The sequence below is a fragment of the Mobula hypostoma genome, chromosome 5 (assembly GCF_963921235.1).
Source record: "Mobula hypostoma chromosome 5, sMobHyp1.1, whole genome shotgun sequence".
NCBI classification, from domain to species: domain Eukaryota; kingdom Metazoa; phylum Chordata; class Chondrichthyes; order Myliobatiformes; family Myliobatidae; genus Mobula; species Mobula hypostoma.
Genome location: NC_086101.1, coordinates 150676609 through 150700954, shown reverse-complemented (window position 1 = coordinate 150700954; position 24346 = coordinate 150676609). Strand labels below are relative to the sequence as shown.

At 41.4% G+C, this 24346-nt stretch overlaps 1 protein-coding gene across 1 annotated transcript in view; it reads left to right on the top strand.

The window, feature by feature from the left end:
* The window catches only part of LOC134347073 (lysine-specific demethylase 4C-like), a 394026-nt gene that overhangs the window by 323036 nt on the left and 46644 nt on the right, over positions 1–24346 (top strand). The window contains exons 18-19 of the mRNA XM_063049177.1: positions 12462–12647; positions 14113–14283. Coding sequence (XP_062905247.1) covers positions 12462–12647; positions 14113–14283 — 357 coding nt within the window. The remainder of the gene's footprint in view (positions 1–12461; positions 12648–14112; positions 14284–24346) is intronic.

Genomic DNA, 24346 nt, shown 5'->3' with positions numbered 1-24346 from the left:
ACTTGCAACAAAGTGATGGCCATTATGCCCAATATGTCTGGGCCGATATTCATGCACTCCTCCCACTCTCTTACAATTGATGCCATTGACAGAGCCCTTTGTGCCTTCCTTGTTTAGATAGTGGAAAGACTGCCATTTGGCTGCTAATCCTGAGTGGTTTATTTGATTTCTTTTCATTTATGAACATTGCATGGGGATTCAGAAAGTAATGAGACATGGGACCCAAGGAGACCTTGCTTTGTGGATCCAGAATTGCCTTGACAACAGAAGGCAAAGGGTGGTTGTAGATGGTTCATATTCTGCATGAAGGGCAGTGACTTGTGGTGTTCCACAGGGATCTGTTCTGGGACCCCTCCTCTTTGTGATATTTATAAATGACCTGGATGAGGAAGTAGAAGGGTGGGTTAGTAAGTTTGCTGATGATACAAAAGTTGAGGGTGTTGTGGATAGTCTGGAGGGTTGTCAGAGGTTACAGTGGGACATCGATAGGATGCAGAACTGGGCTGAGAAGTGGCAGATGGAGTTCAACCCAGAAAAGTGTGAAGTGGTTCATTTTGGTAGGTCAAATTTGAAGACAGAATATAATATTGATGATAAGACTCTTGGCAGTGTGGAGGATCAGTGAGATCTTGGGGTCCATATCCATAGGATACTCAAAGTGTTGCGCAGGTTGACAGTGTTGTTAAAAAGGTGAATGATGTGTTGTCCTTCATCAACCATGGGATTGAGTTCAAGAGCCGTGAGGCAATGTTACTATAATATACTATACAATGTTAACTATAAGACCTTAGTTAGACCCCACTTGGAGTACTGTGTTCAGTTCTGGTCACCTCATTACAGGAAGGATGTGATGGTATCGAGAGAGTGCAGAGGAGATTTACAGGGAAGTTGCCTGGATTGGAGAGCATGCCTTTATGAGAATAGGTTTGGTGAACTTGGCCTTTTCTCCTTGCAGAGAGAGAGGATCAGAGACGTTGACCGTGTGGATAGCCAGAGGCTTTTTCCCAGGGCTGAAATGGCTTACACGAGGGGACATAATTTTAAGGTGCTTGGAAGTAGGTAAAAGGGGGACATCAGAGGTAAGTTTTTCACACAGAGAGTGGTGGGTGCATGGAATGCACTACCAGTGAAGGTGTAGAGGCGGATACAATAGGGTCTTTTACAAGATTCCTATAGAGGGCTATGCGGTAAGGAAATTCTAGGCAGCTTCTGGAGTAGGTTACATGGTTGACACAACATTGTGGGCCGAAGGGCTTGTACTGTGTTGCAGATTTTCTGTGTTCTATGTTCAGTGCCAAATATTATACATAGGTTATTTGGATGAACATTTGAAACAATTTTTAAACTAACAGCTTTTAAAGTAAGACATTTCATGTAAGAAGCACACTGAGTTTCTGCGATATTTGGTGCCTTCAACTACTACATGAAAGGGGTAAACATATAGACTTTCACAATAAACAGAGAGTAATACGTGTGAATTTGGTGGCTTTGAGGTATTCCCAGAAAATTGTTATTAAAGTCTGCATTTACCTTGACTGTCTTTAGAGGGACACAGGAAGTACAGTAATAGTTTTTAAAATTTTAAATTTCCATCCACTGTGAATTGATGTGGTTATGGAGAAATTTAGCTGAAGGGTAATATTGCTATTGTATCAGATTAGTGTCACTATCTATTTCAAATCCATGTTGGCAGCTAATAAATTATTTTTAAAAAGTTAATATAAAGGTTTTATGTGTGAGCTAAGTACATTACACCTATTGTTGGAGACTATTCTTTTATTTTATCCGTTTTTGGAATCATTTGAAATATCTGTTCATTTAGTTTGCCATATCTTCACTTGCTGGTCTAAAATTGATCTAATAGATATAAACTCAAGCAAAACCTTCTAAAGAATTATTCTCTGTGTTGTGTACTCTTAATATGATTTAGTGAATGGTTCCATAAAACTAATACACTCAGTGATATTTTGAAGTCAATTTCCTACACTCAGAAGTGTCTGACAAAGCAAATCTGCTTTTTCACTTCCACCTCAATTATTAATCTCTTCCAAAAAATCTTCACCTTTTAATAATTGCTTCTGAAGAATAATTACTTTAGTAGTGTTTGTATGATATCTTTGAAGTTTTTTGTGTTAAAGCTGCAGTATGAATGGAAGTTCTTATTTATTATTCAACGATCGACAACTTTTCTACATTTATTGCTTTTATCTTTAAGTGCTTCATCATCTTTACTTCTGATACGTTGTTGGACATGATATTGTGCCTCTGATTCTAATGCTTCTTCATTTTTCTACCTATTTCTAATCTTCCAATACTCTGCTTTTCTTTTTCTGAAATCGTTCATATCCCCTGTTATAATCCCTTCAGTATCATCTAAAAAGGTATTCTTACAATGCCAAAATACAGTGTTTTACAGTTCATCTTAAATCTTGATACCACTCATTTATTTTTTTTGTTGGATAGATCAATAAAAGGGTTATATAAATTTTCAGAATCGCTTTTCATTATTTTGTAAATATGAATGACATTTATTTTCCAAATGACATCAATGGCACACTATTCTCTGGTCTTCAATTCATTTAAACCGACATACTGTTCTTTAGGGAGTACTTTATTGAGCTGTAATGAACTTTAGTCCACTCGTTTTTGCGAAAATTTTTATTGAAAATGCCGATGGGATAATGATTGTTGTGGTTTGGAGCTGTTGCTCATCTCAATCGTGTAAAGAAAGATGAATTGGCATCTGTGGCTTAAAGGACATAATCATTTAGAAATTTTGAATTAATGAGTTTTCTCTGGTGATAATTCATTTGTGGCACTCTTTTTATATGAGTTGCAGGAAATCATTAAACTAAAAAGCAATTCTGGATTTGTAGCAGATAGACAGGGACTATTATCTGCAACTACGATTAGAAGTCTTAAAGGCTTGCTGCCTGCTGGTATGGTTAAGTACAGCGCCCCGCTGCTGAGGAAGGGCCTGCAGTGCAGTGGATAGGATCCAATGTTGTAGGTAAATTGATGTTTAAAGAAGACTTGCGTTCTGGTGTAAGAATTGAAGGATCTAAGATCAAAATTAAAATTACTATATATCACCTTAACTGGACTGTTACCCAAGTCAATCATAAATTAGCATAGATGCAAACCATTCGAAAGTTGAGTGGATTATGCAGCCAAAAGATGTATCCTTGAGGTACACCAATGTTGATGGTCATTGAGGAGGAAATTTTATTTGCAACCTGCACAAACTGTGGTCTCCCGGTGAGGCGGTCAAGGATCCAGTTGCAGGTCCATGTCTTGGAGTCTGTTGATTAGAACTGGGGGTAAGATTGCACTGAATGCTGTGCTCTTTTAGGAAATGAGTATTTTGATTCATGAGCAGTGATCTGTAGCTAAAATAAAAATATCTTCCTGAGGATGTGCTGCATTTAAACAGAATTGTGGCTATTGTTTTGGCAAAATGAGTATTAGAGCTGTAGATTGGGGTTTAATTTAAACTAGAGAAGGAGAGAGTATCTCTAGTAGAGGACTTATAAATAAATACATCAAAAGTATCTATAGAATATTGTGCTGATTCCAATAATTTTATGTAGCATATTTGTCTGTAAAATGCAACTAAATTTTATCCAAAACATCATCCTTAAACAAACAAGTTTGTCATGCAGTTAAGTAAATCCAATAAAATGTTGCATGGGAGCTGCATGTTAATGTTCAAGACTTACTTAGCATCTGTACACATCAACGCATCTCAACCACCAATCATGTCTATAATAGCAGTCATCATTCCAACTGTGACCTTGATATTGAATCGATTGACTTTATTTCTTACATTCTTCACATACATGAGAAGTAAAAATCTTTACGTTACATCTCCGGCTGAATGTGCAATGTGCAATTTATAGTAATTTGTAATAAATAATATGTACAACAGGACAGCCAATGTAGTGTCGAAATACAAGTGTATCAGGGTGAATTAATCGGTCTAATGGCCTGGTGGAAGAAGCTGTCCCGGAGCCTGTTGGCCCTGTCTTTTATGCTGTGGTGTCGTTTCCCAGATGGTAGCAGCTGGAACAGTTTGTGGTTGGGGTGACTCGGGTTCCCAAGGATCATTCAGATCCTCTATCTCTGTAAACGTCCTGAATATTGGGAAGTTCACATCTACAGATGCACTGGGCTGTCTGCACCACTCTCTGCAGAGTCCTGCGATTGAGGGAATTAGAGTTCCCATACCAGGCAGTAATGCAGCCAGTCAAGATGCTCTCAATTGTGCCCCTGAGGAAAGTCCTGAGGATATGGGGACTCATACCAAGCTTCTTCAACCATCTGAGGTGAAAGAGGTGCTGTTGTGCCTTTTTCACCACACAGCCAGTATGTACAGACCATGTGAGATCCTGGGTGATGTGTATGCCAAGGAACTTAAAGCTGTTCACCCTCTTAATCCCAGATCCATTGATGTCAATAGGAGTTAGCCTGTCTCCATTCTTCCTGTAGTCCGCAACCAGCTCCTTTGTTTTTGCGACATTGAGGGAGAGGTTGTTTTCTTGACACTTCTGTGTCAGGGTGATGACTTCTTCTCTGTAGGCTGCTTTGTTATTATTTTAGAGGCTAATCAATGTAGTATCAGCAAATTAAATTAGCAGATTGGAGCTGTGGGTGGTGACTCAGTTATAGGTATACAGAGATTAAAGAAGGGGGCTTAGGACACAGCCCTGAGGGGCACCTGTGTTGAGGGGCAGAGGTGAAGAAACCCACTCTGACCACCTGCCAGCGATCTGACAGGAAGTCCAGGATCCGGCTGCACAAGACAGGTTGAAGGCTAAGGTCTTTGAGCTTCTTGTCAAGTCTGGGGGGAATTATGGTATTGAATGCTGAACGGTAGTCCAAGAGCAGCATTCTCACATAAGCCTCCTCCTTCTCCAGATGTGTAAGGATGGTGTGTAGATCTGTGGCTATTGGGTCATCTGTCGATTGGTTGTGTCAGTAGGTGAATTTTAGGGGGTCCATTGTGGGTGGTAGCATGCTGCAGATGTAGTCCTTGACCAGCTTCTCAAAGCATTTGCTTATTATTGAGGTGAGTGCGACAGGCCGCCAGCTGTACAGACATGTTTCTTTGGTCTTTTTAAGGTACAGGGACAATGGTGGATATTTTCAAGCAGGAGGACATTCTACATTGGGAGAGGGAAGCATTAAAAATGACTGTATACACACCTGCCAGTTGTTCCGCACACATCCTAAGTACCTGCCCTGGGATGTCATCTGGTCCTGCAGCCTTGCAACCGCCCACTCGTTGGAAACACCTGTGTACTTCAGCCTCAGAGATGACTAAGCTGCAGGTCACTTCAGCAGCCCTCCTTGGGGGGCTCAGTGTTGGCGATATCGAACCGAGCATGAAAAAGATTTAGCTCATCTGGGAGAGAGGCAGCGATGTTGGCAGCACCACTGTGCTTATCTTTAAAGTCTGTGATATTGTGCAGACTTTGCCAAGAGCTGTATTGGCTTTGCTATTGGCTGTAGTTTGGAAGGACCATTGCCACTATTAGCTGTGCTACAAGTTCCATCTTGCCACAACTAAGCCAACCTGCCAGCCCAAATTTCAGTTGTTATCGAAATCGTTGTAGACTATGGACAGTTAGTATTCATAAATGTTAGTATTCATTTCGAGAGGACTAGAATATAAAAGCAAAGATATAATGCTAAGGTTTATAAGGCATTGGTTAGACCTCAGTTGGAGTAGTGTGAGCTGTTTTGGGCCCCTTATCTAAGAAATTATGTGCTGGCATTGGAGAGGGTCCAGAGGATTCAAAAGAATTATCCCAGGAATGAAAGGGTTAAATGAAAAAGCATTTGATAGTTTTGGGCCTGTACTCACTGCAGTTTAGAAGAATAATGGGAGATCTCATTGAAACCTATTGAATATTGAAAAGCTTATTCCTATAGTGCGGGACATTCCTTTAGAATAGAGATGAGGAGGACTGTCTTTATCCAGAAAGTGGTGGAAGCCAAGTTATTGGATATATATAAAGTGGAGGTTTATAGGATCTTGATTAGTAAGGGCATCAAAGGTCATGGGGAGAAGGCAGGAGAGTGGGGCTGAGAGGGATAATAAATCAGCCGTGATGGAATGGCAGATCAGACTTGATGGGCTAAATGGCCCAATTGTGCTAATTAAGATCTATTTTTAGTATTGCCAGTATATCGATGAATTCCTAATCTGTTCTTTGCTTGGTTTGACTTAACTTTGGGGTCTCACAGGTTGATTAAAAGACAGTTCTCTCAGGGCCTTCCTTTTGGCCATTTAGCAAGATGAAAGCTCTAGTCTTTACTTTCCACTTAAGAATCTGCCAAGTGGATGACTTATTCCAGCTCAAAATTGGCCACGATGCATTCTTGACATAATGATAATAGAATCATGGAGTTATGTGGAGAAGCAGACTCTTAAGCCCACTATTTCCATTATGACCTTTTTGCCCATCTACTGTAATCTCATTTGCCCATATTAGTTCAATTTCCTCCTCTTCCTTTTTGTGTCTGTTTAAATGTTGCTTAAATTTGGTGATTGTATCTGACTGTATTACCTCCTCTGGCAGCCTTTTCCAAATATCAGCTGCTCTCTGTGTAAAATATTTTTCCAAAAAATGAAGGATCCCTTGGTATGTACATCTTCTTTGGTAGTTAGTGTCGAATCCTCTCAGTTTCAGCATTCTTATTCTTCTATGAGGAAAGAAATAACGTCATTTCCAAACAGATTGAGATCTTTGAGGATGCAACAGAGCACATTCATGAAGGTAGAGCAATGGATGTGATGTATATGAATTTTTAGTAATGCATTTGATGAGATTTCCCATTGTAGGCTCATTCAGAAAGACGAGACATGGGATTCAGGGAAGCTTGTCTGTATGGATACAGAATTGGCTTGCCCATTGATGACAAAGGGTAGTAGTAGATGGAGAGTATTCTGCCTAGTGGTTAGTGACCAGTAGTTTTCTGCAAGGATCAGTTCCAAGACCCCTGTTCTTTGAGCTTTTTTTATATATAAGTTGGATGAAGAAGTGGAAGGGTGGGTTAATAAGTTTGCAGATGACACTAAGGTTGGTGGAGTTGTGGGTAGTATGGAAGATGGAAGATTGCAGTTTGCAGTGGTGCAATAATAGGATACAGAGCTGCGCTGAAAAGTGTTAAATGGAATTTATTCTGGAGAAGTGTGAAGTGATTCATTTTGGAGGGTCAAATTTGAAGGCAAAATGCAGGGTTAATGGCAAGACTCTCGGAAGTCCAGAGGGATCGTGGGGTCCACATCCATAGATCCCTCAAAGCTGCCGTGAAAGTTGAAAAGCTTGCTAAAAAGGCATATGCTGTGTTGGCCTTCATTAGGGGATTGAGTTCAAGAGCCTGACATAATGTTACAGCTCTATAAAACCCTGGTTAGACCATACTTCGAATTTTGTGTTCCGTTCTAGTCGCCTCATTCTGGGAAAGATAGGGAAGCTTTTGAGTGGATGCAAAGGAGATTTAGCAAGTTGCTGCCTGGTTTGGAGGACATGTCTTATGAAGAGAAGTTGAGCGAGCTAGGTTCTCCTTTTGAGTGAAGGAGGATGAGAAGTGACTTGATAAAGATGTACAAGATAATAGGCATAGATAGAGTGTATAGCCAGAGACTTCTCCCCAAGACAAAAATGGCTAATACAAGGCGTTATAATTTTAAGATGATTGGAGGAAAGTATAGGGGGAAATATCAGAGGTAGGTTCTTTACACAGAACGTGGTGGTGTGTGGAACACCCTGCGAGGGTAGTAGTAGAGGTAGATAAATTTGGGTCATTTAAGCTCTCACATAGGCAAATGGATGATAGAGAAATGGAGGCTGATGTAAGAGGGAACTGGTCAAGTGATCTTTGAGTAGGTTGGCACAAAGGGCCTGTACTGTGCTGTGATGTTGTATGTTATATGTTCTATGTAGATGGAACCATCAGAGCCACCTTACATTTTCAGTGAATGTATTATTTGAATTGGTTTTATCCAGTTCTCGTTTTCCTCTTTATTGTAAAATGACCTAATTTTACAAATAAAATTGCAATTCCTTTTTACATGCCTTTTCATTGTTCAGACAGAAAACAGAATTTCAGTTCAGCAATACTTTTTACAGGAAGACTTTCTTGAATCCGCTTGTTACTTTCAGAGCAGGAGCTGTCAGGTTACTTTATTTGGACTTCCCTGGGAAAGGAAAGAACTATTCCATAATTCTCATGTCCATTTTCTTAATATTGTTGTCAGATCATTTCCTTAATTCCTCTCCTTGAGAGAATACAACATATTCACCCTGTTTCTGACAATACCTCAGATTTCTCACTTAATATTTCATGCTGATGAATCTTTGTTGGATTTTCTCCAAGGAAATTCCTGAGATGGTGCAATGAGTACTGAATGCTGTGTCCCAGGTGAGGTTTGAGTAATGATCAGAGTAATTTCAGGCACACTCATACACTTTAATTTACCATAACTTCTATGATGTAATCCATAAGGCATTAGAACTTTTCATTAGTATTTGCAACTTTTCATTATTTTTTAAACTTCCTTTTATAGTGTTTCCTCTTTTACTCAAACTCTTGTGTCCATTATAGTAATAGTGGGATGTACAAAATTCTGCAAATGGTGGAAATCCAGAGAGACACACACAAAATGCTGGAAGAACTCAGTAGGAGAGACAACATCTATAGAAATGAATAAACAGTCGACATTTCTGACTGAGGTCCTTCATCAGGTTCTCTGACATGTTCTCTGATTTATAACACCCGTTTATATTGCCAGGACAAAGGGAGCTTTTCCACTTGTCATTTGCTCATGAAATTTCAGATATTTTGTGTCTTCAACAAGCACGACTTCCTAACCTAGTTATCTGATAACTGCCTGTGATACTTTCCCAGAAATTTGCCTTCATCCAACTAAAATGTTTGGCTTTTAATTCTGATTCAACAGATAATTGTATGAAGTTTGGTGCTAGTCAACAGTTTACTTGTTACTGCCTCTACATGTGATATTCACTTCAATACAATAAAGTTATATTGTTCAAGTTCTGCCAGATGGAGGAGAATGGTGGTGGAGGGGAACTGGTTGGGTCTGGTGTCTAGAAAGAAATGGAGAGCTTTGAGGCCTTCCTGGTGGTGGATGGAGTGTATTGAGACTGGACATCCATGGTGAAATTAAGACGCTCGGGGCCAGGGAACTTGAAATTATTGAAAAGATCAAGAGGGAGTGAAGTGTCACAGATGTAGGTTGGAAGGGACTGAACCATGGGGATAAAACTGGGTTGTGATATGCTGATATGTGTTCAGTTGGGCAGGAACAAGCAGAAATAATGGACTACCTGGACAGGCAAGTTTGTGGATCTTGGGTAGGAGATAGAAACGGTAGGTGCAGGGTGAGGGAACTGTGATATTGGTGGCAGTGGAGGGGAGTTCCCCAGAGTTTCTCCAACTTCCGGTAATGGTCCCCCCCCTTCACCATTCCCCATTCCCTTTACCCTCTCATAACTTATCTTCCCCACCTGTCACTTCCCTCTGGTGCTCCTCTTGCTTTTTCTTTCTTCCATGGCTTTCTGTCCTCTCCTATCAGCCTCCCTCTTCTCCAGCCCTATATCTCTTTCACAAATCAACTTCCCAGCTCTTTACTTCACCCCTTCCCTCTCATGGTTTCACCTATCACCTTGTGTTTCTTCCTCCCCTCCTCCATCTTCTAACTCTTGACTCCTCATCTTTTTTCCAGTCCCGATGAAGGGTCACAGCCTGAAGTGTTGACTATACTCTATACCATAGATGCTGCTGGCCTGCCATTGCTACAGCTACTTGATTTTATTGAGATAAGGTTTCACTTCACATTTGCAGTCAATGTTCCTCAATCGTTCTTGTTATGTTATATCTGTTTATGTTCTAATCCTCTTGTGTAAAGATTTATACCATCCTTATTTCGCCACACAAGCTATCCAAAGAAAGACAAGAGGCGTAATAGTAAGCTACTGTTCATCGGATCTCAGGCTATAATTCAGAATTGGAACTTCACTTTCAGAACTTAAGCAGTTGGAGGCCTGAAGCTAATGATAAGCCACAAGCATATTCAATTCAATAGGAGCTTGGATTTTGTACTCAGTAACAAAACAATGATCCTCAATACTTATACCAATAGAAGTCCATCCTCAGAGGTGTGGAGTTCTGTGTAGTGAACTAGTTATTTTTCCAATGTGAGTTACTGTGGGCACCTGTTCCTTAGCATCTTTGGTGTCAAGTGGCTGTAGTACCATTAAGCTGATAGAGTAACTAATCACGTTAAACCCTTCACACAGCAAAGCAGGAACAAAAGCTGTTTTTACTAAGTGTTAAATAAAGATCAGAACATAAACATTTAGGAGTTACCATACGTTGATATAATTATTTTTATCTTAAAATCCATGATCTTATGAAATATTTATTGGCAGCTTTCACAGTCCATATCAAATTATTTTTAACGCTCAAAGGCAATTATGGTTCACTGCACTTTTTAAAACTCTCTTGGACTTTGTCCAACAAACAACATAGCGTTTTTAGAATGAGATTCATGTGCAAATGAACTCATGTAATCTAACTGATTCTCCATTCTAATGGTAAAAGGTCCACGTTATCATAACCTGACCGCAGAATGACTGTGCTATGTGTATGAAAATCCAAATTTGCTGTCAGTTTTCCAACTTTATCACAGTGAATACCGTTTCACAAAATCCATGCAGTTATTTTATATCTCACGATTGTCTACTGCAATTTTTCTCTTCTCCCTACCCCTAAACACGTGGTATACAATTTTTTGTGCGTTATTTTTAATTAGGAATCTCTGATGTAAAGTTTTCTATCACCATCTGTTTGCCTGTCAAGTCAAAGAATGCAATTTGGTTAGAACTATTACTCATGATAAAAATGGAGGGGCAAAAAGGATATGGTTAGTACTGTCTTTATTGGTTTCCGTGATAATGGTATTGAAGTGAGTATTTTTACCTCAATGATGGATAATTTAAAGTACAAGATAATGTCGGGAATAGGATGACCAAGCGACAAGTCTGAAAAACTGTGAGTGCATTTTTGGAACTGGAAAAGAGAGAAAATAAAGTGCTTTGGTTGCAGAAAGGTTGAGAGTGAAAAGAATAGAGTAAATGTATATGAAAGGGTGCAGAACAAAGTTAACATGGTAACATAACTTTAAAAACTAGCAGTTGAATACTGAAGAAGAGGAAGAAAAAAATTGAAACAGAAAAGAACAGATTTATCTGAAGAGAGAGAAAATAATATTAATAAAGAGACTCGTGGAAAGAGTGGAGATTATTTCTCCAGTCAATATAAAATGCTTGCAATGATAGTCTTTGTAAAAGGGAGATCTATGTAAGCATAATAATATTGCAGAAGTACAAAGTGAAGTACAGTATTGTATATAAGTAATTCCATAGATACTCACCAGTCAGAGAATTGTGTCCTGTCATTGCATGCTTACTGCTCATTGAATTAATTGTTTGAATCATCCCTGCTAATCTACATTAATAGCAATTAACTTGCTTTTTGGTTATCATGGTGCTTATATTGAAGTAACAATGAATGTATGCTTCCCTTGGATTAACTGAGTAAGAAAACAAAACCTTTCCTGAGAGTTTGAAGTACGTACTTAAAGATCAGAATCAGAATCAGGTTTAATATGACAGGCGTATGTCATGAAATTTGTTAACATAGTGGCAGTAGAACAATGCAATACATGATAATATAGAGATTACAGTATGTGTGTGTGTATATATATATATATTTATATAATAGTTAAATTAAAAATAGTGCAAAAACAGAAATAATATAAAAACAAAAAAAGTGAGGTCGTGTTTATGGGTTCAATGTCCATTTAGGCATCAGATGGCAGAGGGGAAGAAGCTGTTCCTGAATTGCTGAATGCGTGCCTTCAGGCTTCTGTACCTTGTTCCTGACAGTAACAATGAGAAGGGGGCATGTCCTGGGTGATGGGGGTCCTTAATAATGGACGCTGCTTTTCTGAGGCACCGTTCCTTGAAGATAGTTTGGATACTGCGGAGACTAGTTTTCAAGATGGAACTGACTAATTTTACAACTTTCTGTAGCTTCTTTCGATTCTGTGCAGTAGCCCACCCCCCCCCCAATACCAGACGGTGATGCGGCATGTCAAAATGCTCTCCACAGTACATCTGCAGAAGTTTTCAAGTGTTTTAGATGATAAACCAAATCTCCTCAAGCTCCTCATGAAATATAGCTGCTGTCTTGCCTTCCTTATAGCTTCATCAATATGTTGGGGCCAGATTAGATTCTCAGAGGTCTTGACAACCAGGAACTTGAAATTGCTCACTGTCTCCACTTCTGATCCCTTTGTGAGGATTGGTTCATGTGGCCTCATCTTACCCTTCCTGAAGATTAAACATAACTCTTCTTTTCCCTTACAGAAATGTGTTTTCTGCAGGAAGAGAGTTAAAAAGACTTTGGGTGCTTGTATTCAGTGTTCATATGGGCGTTGCCCAACATCCTTCCATGTAACCTGTGCCCATGCAGCAGGAATCATAATGGAAGCAGATGACTGGCCATACATTGTCCTCATCACGTGCTTCAGACACAAGACAAATTCGAGTGTGGTACGTATTTCATGTGGAATGCACATCGGCAGATTGTGAATTCAGAAATTAGGTTTCAAAATCCAAGAGCTGATTTTGTAATACCTTGGATGTTTGACCATCACAATTTTAAAAATAAATACATAAGCTAGGTGTAACTTTATTTGCTATTAATGGGGTAAATTAGTGGTATGTTGAAAAATATTGCCAGCGTACATTTTTAATATTTCCTTTAGAAGGAAAATTATTTTCAGTCACTAATTTCGTTTTTAGTGTGACTCATCAAATGGACTTAGATAACATAGACAATAGGAGCAGGAGTAGGCCATTCGGCCCTTCGAGCCAGCACCGCCATTCACTGTGATCGTAGCTGATCATCCACAATCAGTACCCTGTTCCTGCTTTCTCCCCATATCCCTTGACTCTATTATCTTTAAGAGCTCTACATAACTCTTTCTTGAAAGAATCCAGAGAATTGGCCTCTGCTGCCTTCTGAGGCAGAGTATTCCACAGATCCACGACCCTCTGTGTGAAAAAGTTTTTCCTCAACTCCGTTCTAAATGGTCTACCCCTTATTCTTAAACTGTGGCCTCTGGTTCTGGACTCCCCCAACATCGGGAACATGTTTCCTGCCTCTAGCATGTCCAATCCCTTAATAATCTTATATGTTTCAGTAAGATCCCCTCTCATCCTTCTAAATTGCAGTGTATACAAGCCCAGTAACTCCAATCTTTCAACATATGACATTCCTACCATCCCTGGAATTAACCCAGTGAACCTACGCTGTACTCCCTCCATAGCAAGAATGTCCTTCCTCAAATTTGGAGACCAAAACTGCACACAATACTCCAGGTGGGGTCTCACCAGGGCCTTGTACAACTGCAGAAGGACCTCTTTGCTCCTATACTCAACTCCCCTTGTTATGAAGGCCAACATGCCATTAGCTTTCTTCACTGCCTGCTGTACCTGCATGCTTACTTTCAGTGACTGATGAGCAAGGACACCCAGATCTCGTTGTACTTCCCCTTCTCCTAACTGGGCACCATTCAGATAGTAATCTGCCTTCCTGTTCTTGCCACTCTCTCTGAACTATTAATTTACCTCAATGATGCTCTGAACTATTAATTAATTAAATTAATTAAATACTTGTTTTAAAATATAATTTACTGATAGAGATTAATAGGGTGTTATATTGAACCTGCCACTTAAATTTACATAAGGTTAGTTAAGTTCATTGCAATTTTAAGCACATTAGATATGTTTTATATTTTCACCTTAGTAACAAAAAACTAATGAACAGTTGCTCTGTGGTTTATAATGGAAGGTTAATAAATGTACATTGAAAAACCATATTTTTCAAAAAGGATATAAAATATTATTCTGCCACATTGGCAATATTGCCACATTCTAATGAAATTATTTGTCATTGTGAACTAATTGCTCTTGGTTAAACTTCAATTTTGTCTTTTCCCACCTCAAAATGAAGAAAAACAAACCACCATTCCAAGACTTAGCTATTGGGCAAACAGTCATCTCTAAGCACAAGAATGGAAGGTATTACAGTTGTGGAGTCACCAGAGTTTCCTCACAAACTTTCTACGAGGTCGTATTTGATGATGGTTCTTTTAGTGATGATCTGTTTCCAGAAGACATTGCTGTAAGTAATCTGTTTTTGTTCAGCCTATAGAAGTAAGAAATCTTAGTCCCTCTTTAGTATCTGAAACAAAATAGTTTATTCCATTCCATCTTTGTCTTAATTGTTCTGCTTTTAAATTGCCTTAAACCACACTGAATTCCAGAGGATATGGAAGGGAGTTGTGCAGACTGTGGTGCTGTATTTTGAGGAGATACACAAGCAATGAACTTGCAACTGGCCTCTCATATTTGATTGATAAGCCAGATCTATGAGAAATTGATAAAATTTACTTTGCCTTCTTTGGCTCACCCTTATTTAAAGGAAAACATTGTCTTTAAATTGAATGAAAATGCTTCATTTTACCCAGTTTTTTTATCCATTATTCACTTTGATCAGCTTTTCATTTAATTGCTTTTTCCATTAAAATCCTAAGGCTTAGAGGATGACTCAACTGTAGTTGGTCTCATCTCTATAATTATCTGACCTGTTATCAAACAGAGATAGACTGTTTTGCAGCGTGGTGTGCTCATAACAACTTGTAGCTCAGTGGAATTGAGGATTGACCTGCTGACAACCCCCTACACAAACCCCCTTGAAAATTAATGGTCATGTTGTGTCTGTGGTTGAGTCATTGAAATTCCTAGGACTACCATTACCAGTACATTGAAGTGAGATGAGCACCTTACGCTCATCACTAGGAAAACCCAGCAGAAATTGTTCTTCCTACACCATCTTAGAATCTTAACATCTCAGGGCATATCTGGATGAATTTTTACTCAGCTGTCACTGAGAGTGTTGACCACTTCTACCAAGGTTTGGTTTCACTGCCTCTCCAAGTCCAGATTGCAGTGAGAAGTCCACACAGCAGAGAAGATCATTGGCTATCAGCTACTGACATCAATAGTTCTGTTCATTGCCAGAGCAAAGAAAAGAGCTGGTAAAGTTACTGCTGACTCCATCCACCCTGGCAGTCACCTATTCACCAAATTTCCATTGGGGAGATGATACAAGTCTAACACCACACATAATCTCTGAGGCTTCTTTCCTGTAGCTATCTAGCTTCTCAACAGAACTCACTTAGGTATAATATCCTAACTATCCCTGCACAACATCCAATAAATGATTTTTAAAAACGCAACAACAAGCATTCTGCAGATGCTGGAAATTCAAGCAACACACATCAAAGTTGCTGGTGAATGCAGCAGGCCAGGCAGTATCTCTAGGAAGAGGTACAGTTGACGTTTCAGGCCGAGACCCTTCGTCAGGACTAACTGAAGGAAGAGTTAGTAAGAGATTAGAAAGTGGGAGGGGGAGGGGGAGGTCTAAAATGATAGGAGAAGACAGGAGGGTGAGGGATGGAGCCAAGAGCTGGACAGGTGATTGACAAAGGGGATATGAGAGGATCATGGGACAGGAGGTCCAGGGAGAAAGACGGCGGGGGGAACCCAGAGGATGGGCAAGGGGTATAGTCAGAGGGAGAAAAAGGAGAGTGAGAGAAAGAATGTGTGTATAAAAATAAATAACAGATGGGGTACGAGGGGGAGGTGGGGCATTAGCGGAAGTTAGAGAAGTCGATGTTCATGCCATCAGGTTGGAGGCTACCCAGACGGAATATAAGGTGTTGTTCCTCCAACCTGAGTGTGGCTTCATCTTTACAGTAGAGGAGGCCGTGGATAGACATGTCAGAATGGGAATGGGATGTGGAATTAAAATGTGTGGCCATTGGGAGATCCTGCTTTCTCTGCTTTCCGCAGGGATCGCTCCCTACACGACTCCCTTGTCCATTCGTCCCCCCCATCCCTCCCCACTGATCTCCCTCCTGGCACTTATCCTTGTAAGCGGAACAAGTGCTACACATGCCCTTACACTTCCTCCCTTACCACCATTCAGGGCCCCAGACAGTCCTTCCAGGTGAGGCAATACTTCACCTGTGAGTTGGCTGGGGTGATATACTGCGTCCGGTGCTCCCGATGTGGCCTTCTATATATTGGCGAGACCCAACGCAGACTGGGAGACTGCTTTGCTGAACACCTACGCTCTGTCCGCCAGAGAAAGCAGGATCTCCCAGTGGCCACACATTTTAATTCCACATCTCATTCCCATTCTGACATGTCTATCCACGGCCTCCTTTACTGTAAAGATGAAGCCACACTCGGGTTGGAGGAACAACACCTTATATTCCATCTGGGTAGCCTCCAACCTGATGGCATGAACATCGACTTCTCTAACTTCCGCTAATGCCCCACCTCCCCCTCGTACCCCATCCGTTATTTATTTTTATACACACATTCTTTCTCTCACTGTCCTTTTTCTCCCTCTGGCCCTCTGAATATACCTCTTGCCCATCCTCTGGGCTCCCCCCCCCCCCCCGTTGTCTTTCTCTCCGGACCTCCTGTCCCATGATCCTCTCATATCCCCTTTGCCAATCACCTGTCCAGCTCTTGGCTTCATCCCTCCCCCTCCTGTCTTCTCCTATCATTTTGGACCTCCCCCTCCCCCTCCCACTTTCTAATCTCTTACTAACTCTTCCTTCAGTTAGTCCTGACGAAGGGTCTCAGCCTGAAAGGTCGACTGTACCTCTTCCTAGAAATGCCGCCTGGCCTGCTGCGTTCACCAGCAACGTTGATGTGCGTTGCAATAAATGATTTTTCCTGCTCTCATTGTTCTGTTGATAATTGTTGAACCTGTTCATATGTTTACATTTATTTACGTTTGATTACTGATGTTTGCACATGTGACCGTTCTGTCAGCCTTACACAACATGAAGACCCTAGAGAGGCTGGTCCTGGCTCAGGTCCGACCCCTGATCAGATCAGTTCTTGATCCTCTCCAGTTTGCTTACCAGGAGCACATTGGAGTCGACAATGCTGTCATCTACCTGCTGAGCAGAGCCTACTCCCATTTAGATAAGCAGGGCAGAACTGTGAGGATCATGTTTTTTTGATTTTTCAAGTGCTTTTAATTCTATACAGCCCTCATTGTTGGGGCAAAAGCTCCATTCTATGTAGTTTTCACTTCCATTGAATCCTGGATAATGGATACCTGACAGGCAGGCCACAGTTTGTATGGCATCAGAAATGTGTGTTAAACATGGCTAGAAGCAGCACGAAGGCCCCACAAGTGACTGTATTGGTTCCTTTCCAGTTTACCCTGTATACCTGTATACAGTACTGAGTTATGCCATCTGCAGAAATTCTGTGATTCAGCAATAGTTGGATGTATAAAGGGAGAATGGGAGGATGAATACAGGGCCCTGGTAGGAGACTTTGTCAAATGGTGCAAGCTGAATCATCTGCAGCTCAACATCGGTCAGACAGAGGAGATGGTGATGGACCTTAGGAAGACTAAGCCTGCACTGCTCCCTGTTATTATTGATGGTGAGGACCTATAAGTACTCATGTTGGCACGTGGCCAAGTGGTTAAGGTGTTCATCTAGTGATTTGAAGGTTGCTAGTTCGAGCCTTGGCTGAGGCACTGTGTGTGTCCTTGAGCAAGGCACTTAACCACACATTGCTCTGCGACGACACCGGTGCCAAGCTGTATGGGTCCTAATGCTCTTCCCTTGGACAACATCGGTGGTGTGGAGAGGGGTGACTTGCAGCATGGGCAACTACTGGTCTTCCATACAACCTTGCCCAGGCCTGCACCCTGGAAACCTTCCAAGGTGCAAATCCATGGTCTCATGAGACTAACGGATGCCTATTATGTAAGTACCTGGGGGTGCACCTGGATGACAGACTTGAGTGGAGCACCAACACAGAGGCTGTACAAGAAGGACCAGAGTCACCTCTCCTTACTGAGGAGACTGAGGCCCCTTGGAGTATGCAGGGCTCTCCTTCACATGTTCGACCAGTCTGTTGTTGCCAGTACAGTCTTCTATGCAGTGGTGTGCTGGGGCAATGACATCAATGCAGGTGATCCCAGTAGGCTCAATAAACTGATTAGTAAGGCTGGCTCTGTTATAGGAGTCAAACTGGACACACTGGAGGGTGTGGTAGAAGAAAGGACCCTACGGAAAATCCTGGCAATTCTGGACAATATTCCTCACCTTGGCTGAACAGAGGAGCAGTTTTAGTAAACTTTTAGTACTGCTCCAAAGAGCACTATAGAAGTCATTCTTACCCTCGGCCATTAGGCTCTATAATGAGTCAACCTATAGCTGTGGAAGTGATGACCCCCTCATGTTTGACTGTTTGAGGTAACTTATTTTTTATTCTTTCGTACATCTCTTCTAATATTTGTATATCTCTGCACTTGTAACACTACTGTGATACTGTAATTTCCTTTGAGTGGGAGCGGGAGGGGGAGATACGAAATGATAGGAGAAGACAGGAGGGGGAGGGATGGAGCTAAGAGCTGGAAAGTTGATTGGCAAAAGGGATACGAAGCTGGAGAAGGGAAGAGGATTATGGGATGGGAGGCCTAGGGAGAAAGAAAGGTGCAGGGGGGCGGGGGAGCCCAGCGGATGGGCAAGGAGTTATAGTGAGAGGGACAAAAGGAGAAAAAAGAGAGAGAGGGAAAAAAGGGGGAAATAAATAAATAAATAAGAATACTAGTAATAAATAAGTAAATAAATAGCAGATCGGGTACGAAGGGGAGGTGGGGCATTAACGGAAGTTAGAAAAGTTGATGTTCATGCCATCAGGTTGGAGGCTACCCAGACGGAATATAAGGTGGTGTTCCTCCAACCTGAGTGTGGCTTCATCTTTACAGTAGAGGAGGCCGTGGGTAGACACATCAGAATGGGAATGGGACGTGGAATTAAAATGTGTGGCCACTGGGAGATCCTGCTTTCTCTGGCGGACAGAGCCTAGGTGTTTAGCGAAACGGTCTCCCAGCCTGCGTTGGGTCTCGCCGATATATAGAAGGTTGCATTGGGAGCACTGGACGCAGTATATCACCCTTCCTGGCACCTATCCTTGTAAGCGGAACAAGTGCTACACATGCCCTTATACCTCCTCCCTCACCACCATTCAGGGCCCCAGACAATCCTTCAAGGTGAGGCGACACTTCATCTGTGAGTCGGCTTGCATTCCATCTGGGTAGCCTCCAACCTGATGGCACGAACACTGACTTCTCTAACTTCCGTTAATGCCCCACCTCCCCTTCGTACCCCATCCCTTATTTATTTATTTATTATCCCCCCCCCTTTTTTCTCCCTCTGTCCCTCTCACTATAACTCCTTGCCCATCCTCTGAGCTCCCCCCCTTCCTTTCTCCCTAGGCCTCTCATCCCATAACCCTCTCCCTTCTCCAGCCTCGTATCCCTTTTGCCAATCAACTTTCCAGCTCTTGGCTCCATCCCTCCCCTCCTGTCTTCTCCTATCATTTTGGATCTCCCCCTCCCCCTCCCACTTTCAAATCTCTTACTATCTCTTCTTTCAGTTAGTCCTGACGAAGGGTCTCGGCCCGAAATGTCAACTGTACCTCTTCCTATAGATGCTGCCTGGCCTGCTGCGTTCACCAGCATTTTTTTGTGTGTGTTGCTTGAATTTCCAGCATCTGCAGATTTCCTCGTGTTTGAGGAACTCAGGAGGTCAGGCTGCATTGTCAGAGGGAGTATTGTCGCAGGAAAGCAGCATCCATCATCAGGGACGTGCCTCCTAGATCATGCTTTTTTCTTGCTGCTATCATCAGGAAGAAAGTACAGGGGCCTCAGATCACATAGCACCAGGTTCAGGAATGGTTATTACCCCTCACCCATCAGGCTCTTGAACCAGTAGGGATAACTTCACACAACTTCACCAGCCCCATCACTGAAATGTTCCCACAACCTATAGACTTGCTTTCAAGGACTCTTCATCTCATGTTCTTGATGTTTAGTGTTTATTTATTTAATATTATTATTTCTTTCTTTTTTTGTATTTGTGCAGTTGGTTGTATTTTGCACACTGGTTGAATACCCAAGCTAGTGCGGTCTTTCATTGATTCTATTATGGGTAGAGCGGATGTGAAGAGGGTATTTCCTTTAGTGGCAGAGTCTAGGACCAGAGGACACAACCTCAGAATAAAAAGACAACCCTTTAGAACAAAAATATGAGGAAACAGTTCTTAGCCACAGGGTGGTGGATTTGTGGAATTCTTTGCTGTAGAAGCCAAGTCATTGGGTAAATTTAAAGCAGAGGTTGATAGGTCCTTGATTTGTAAGGGCTTCAAAAGCTACAGGGTGAAGGCAGGAGAATGGGGTTGAGAGGCATAATAAATCAGCTTTGATAGAATGGTAGTGCCTATGCCGTAGGCCAAATGGCCTAATTCTGCTCCTATGGTATGTGGTTTTATGGTCTAAAAGGTGGTGGATACAGCTCAGTTCAAGCAAAGCCCTCCCCACAATTTAGTACATCTACAAGGACTGCTGTCACTAAAGAGCAGCATCCAACATCAAGGACCCCCACTGCCCAGGCCATGCTGTCGTCTTGCTGCTGGCATCTGGAAGAAGCTACAGAAGCCTTAGGTCCCACACCAACAAGTTCAGGAACAGTTAACCTTCCTCAACCATCAGACTTCTGAACCAAAGTGGATAACTTCAGTCACCTCAAATTTGAAATGATCCCACAACCTTTGGGCTTGCTTGCTTATTTATTTATTTATTTGTTTGTTTGTTGTATATGCACCAATGTCTTCTTTCACAAATTGGATGTTTGTCAGTCTTTGCGTGCAGTGTTTCATTGATTCTGTTGTCTTTCTTTGTTCTGTTGTGAAAGAAAATGAATCTCAAGGTAGTATATGGTGACATATACATATTTATTTTGATAATAAATTTACTTTAATGTGCCACTTGTTAATCATATTTATTCTAATTCCATGGATGTCAACCACTGCAGATTGCTCATGTGCTAGAAATTGAAATTAGTTTCCATCAGTAAGTGGCCCTATAGAAAACTCAGGAAAACAGCAGTGGGTTGGTGCTAATGGAGATGCTCAAACTGAAAAATCAGAATCATCTGAAGACCTACAGTTACACTGCTCTGTAACTCTATGTCTTCAGTGATTGAAAAAAAAAACAGAACAATGAATATAGTTCCCTGAAGGTACTTAATGTATTATTTTTCATGGTCTTTATGTGAAGAGACAGTTTTTTGCTATGAGGGTTCTTCTTTATAAATTCAATCTGTCATTTAAGTTATGCTACACAAACTGAACTGATATAAAGATGGTATTCATACAACTTTGAGTGTAGACTGCTTTGGACATGAAGGCAGAAATAGAAATGTGAATAATAATAAAGTGATAGAAAGAAATTTAGGAACGGATAGCTTCAGTCAATAATTTTTTTCATTTTGGCCTGGGAGGGGCCTGCCTTTCTCTTTTTACTGTCAGGTGTTGGTTCATGTGAAAGAATTTAGTTTTGTTACTGCTGACTTTTTTTTCTCTGTTCACAGTTGGTCTGCTTATTCCAAATGCTCAGAGCCCTGTAAAGCATGTTTTCAGCAAATAAATGCATATCATTTAGCAATTTTCATGAAAAAATGTTTTGCTAGCCTGAATATCAGATATTGTGTATTTTTATCTGGGCTATGAAAATATTCAATCATGAAGACTTCATCGGAAGGAAATTTTCAAACCTTTACTTTGTGAATGTATGTAGCTTATATTTGTCCTGTGTTTACTTCTTAATAATTTAGACTCTCAGTGTAATATTAAAATTAGTTCTTTGCACCCCATGCTGACATTCAGGAGCTTCTATATGAGTTAAGTTAAAATAAATCTGAAGGCATATCATTATCAAACAAGGCTAGGATTGTAGTGAATAACAACAATGCACAGAAATTGCTGGAGGAACTCTGCAGGTCAGGCAACATCTAAGGAGAGAAATAAACAGTTGACATCTCAGCCAAGACTCTTCATCAAGACTTCATCTACCATAGTTGCTACTTGACCTGATGAACTCTTCAATTTTTGCTTTGTTTTGCTCAGGATTTCCAGCATCTGCAGAACCTCGTGTGGCAAATATGATTGATAATCTATATTTCATTTGCCACCTCACTTCACCTTCTCCGTACCAGTTAAAATACGACCAAGCTATTAATGATTTGTTGTAGTGATATGCCTTTTAGACAAGTCTTTTGTGTTGGAATATTTCTTTCTCTGCCAATAATACAATTTCCCAACTGTAGATATTGAGATTAACTAATAAATTAAGGGGTAAAAATCTTCGATTTCACTTTGAGTATACAATTGATTTTTATTTGTTACATTAGTTCCTGTGAAAATACAGACTTCCAGAATTGCCGGTTGTGAAGTGGGGTTGGAAAGTGATTTAGTGATAAGAAGTATACAGAAACTGCGGCATTCTGGACCAGACAAGGATTAAAAGGTGCAGCTAGGAGGGGAGTCTTCATATAGAGAGGGAAATACAGAATGGAAATCGAGGGCTATGGTGAACTGATACAAATGGGGGTTTGAAGCCCATATAGAACATAGAATAGTACAGCACAGTATGGGCCCTTCGGCCCACAATGTTCTGCTGACCCTTAAACCCTGACTCCCATATAACCCCCCACTTTAATTTCCTCCATATACCTGTCTAGTAGCCTATTAAACTTCACTAGTGTATCTGCCTCCACCACTGACTCAGACAGTGCATTCCACGCACCAACCACTCTCTGAGAAAAAACCTTCCTCTAGTATCCCCCTTGAACTTCCCACCCCTTACCTTAAAGCCATGCCCTCTTGTATTGAGCAGTGGTGCCCTGGGGAAGAGGCGCTGGCTGTCCACTCTATCTGTTCCTCTTAATATCTTGTACACATCTATCATGTCTCGTCTCATCTTCTTTCTCTCCAAAGAGTAAAGCCCTAGCTCCCTTAATTTCTGACCATAGTGCATACTCTCTAAACCGGGCAGCATCCTGGTAAATCTCCTCTGTACCCTTTCCAATGCTTCCACATCCTTCCAATAGTGAGGCGACCAGAACTGGACACAGTACTCCAAGTGTGGCCTAACCAGAGTTTTATAGAGCTGCATCATTACTTCGTGACTCTTAAACTCTATCCCTCGATTTATGAAAGCTAACACCCCATAAGCTTTCTTAACTACCCTATTTACCTGTGAGGCAACTTTCAGGGATCTGTGGACATGTACCCCCAGATCCCTCTGTTTCTCCACACTACCAAGTATCCTGCCATTTACTTTGTACTCTGCCTTGGAGTTTGTCCTTCCAAAGTGTACCACCACACACTTCTCTGGGTTCAATTCCATCTGCCACTTCTCAGCCCACTTCTGCATCCTATCAATGTCTGTCTGCAATCTTCAACAATCCTTTACACCATCCACAACCCACAAACCTTTGTGTCGTCTGCAAACTTGCCAACCCACCCTTCTACCCCCACATCCAGGTCATTAATAAAAATCAGGAAAAGTAGAGGTCCCAGATCCGATCCTTGTGGGACACCTCTAGTCACAACCCTCCAATCTGAATGTACTCCCTCCACCACTACCCTCTGCTTTGCGCAGGCAAGCCAATTCTGAATCCACCTGGTCAAACTTCCCTGGATCCCATGCCTTCTGACTTTCTGAATAAGCCTACCGTGTGGAACCTTGTCAAATGCCTTACTAAAATCCATGTAAATCACATCCTGCACTACCCTCATCTATATGCCTGGTCACCTCCTCAAAGAACTCTATCAGGCTTGTTAGACACGATCTGCCCTTCACAAAGCCATGCTGACTGTCCCTGATCAGACCATGATTCTCTAAATGCCCATAGATCCTATCTCTAAGAATCTTCTCCAATAGCTTTCCCACCACAGACGTAAGGCTCACTGGTCTACAATTACCCGGACTATCCCTACTACCTTTTTTGAACAAGGGGACAACATTCGCCTCCCTCCAATCCTCCAGTATCATTTCCGTGGACAGCGAGGACATGAAGATCCTAGCCAGAGGCTCAGCAATCTCTTCCCTCGCCTCGTGGAACAGCCTAGGGAATATTCCGTCAGGCCCCGGGGACTTATCCGTCCTAATGTATTTTAACAACTCCTCTCCCTTAATATCAACATGCTGCAGAGCACCAACCTCACTCATATTGTCCTCGCTGTCATCAAGTTCCCCCTCATTGGTGAATACCGAAGAGAAGTACTCATTGAGG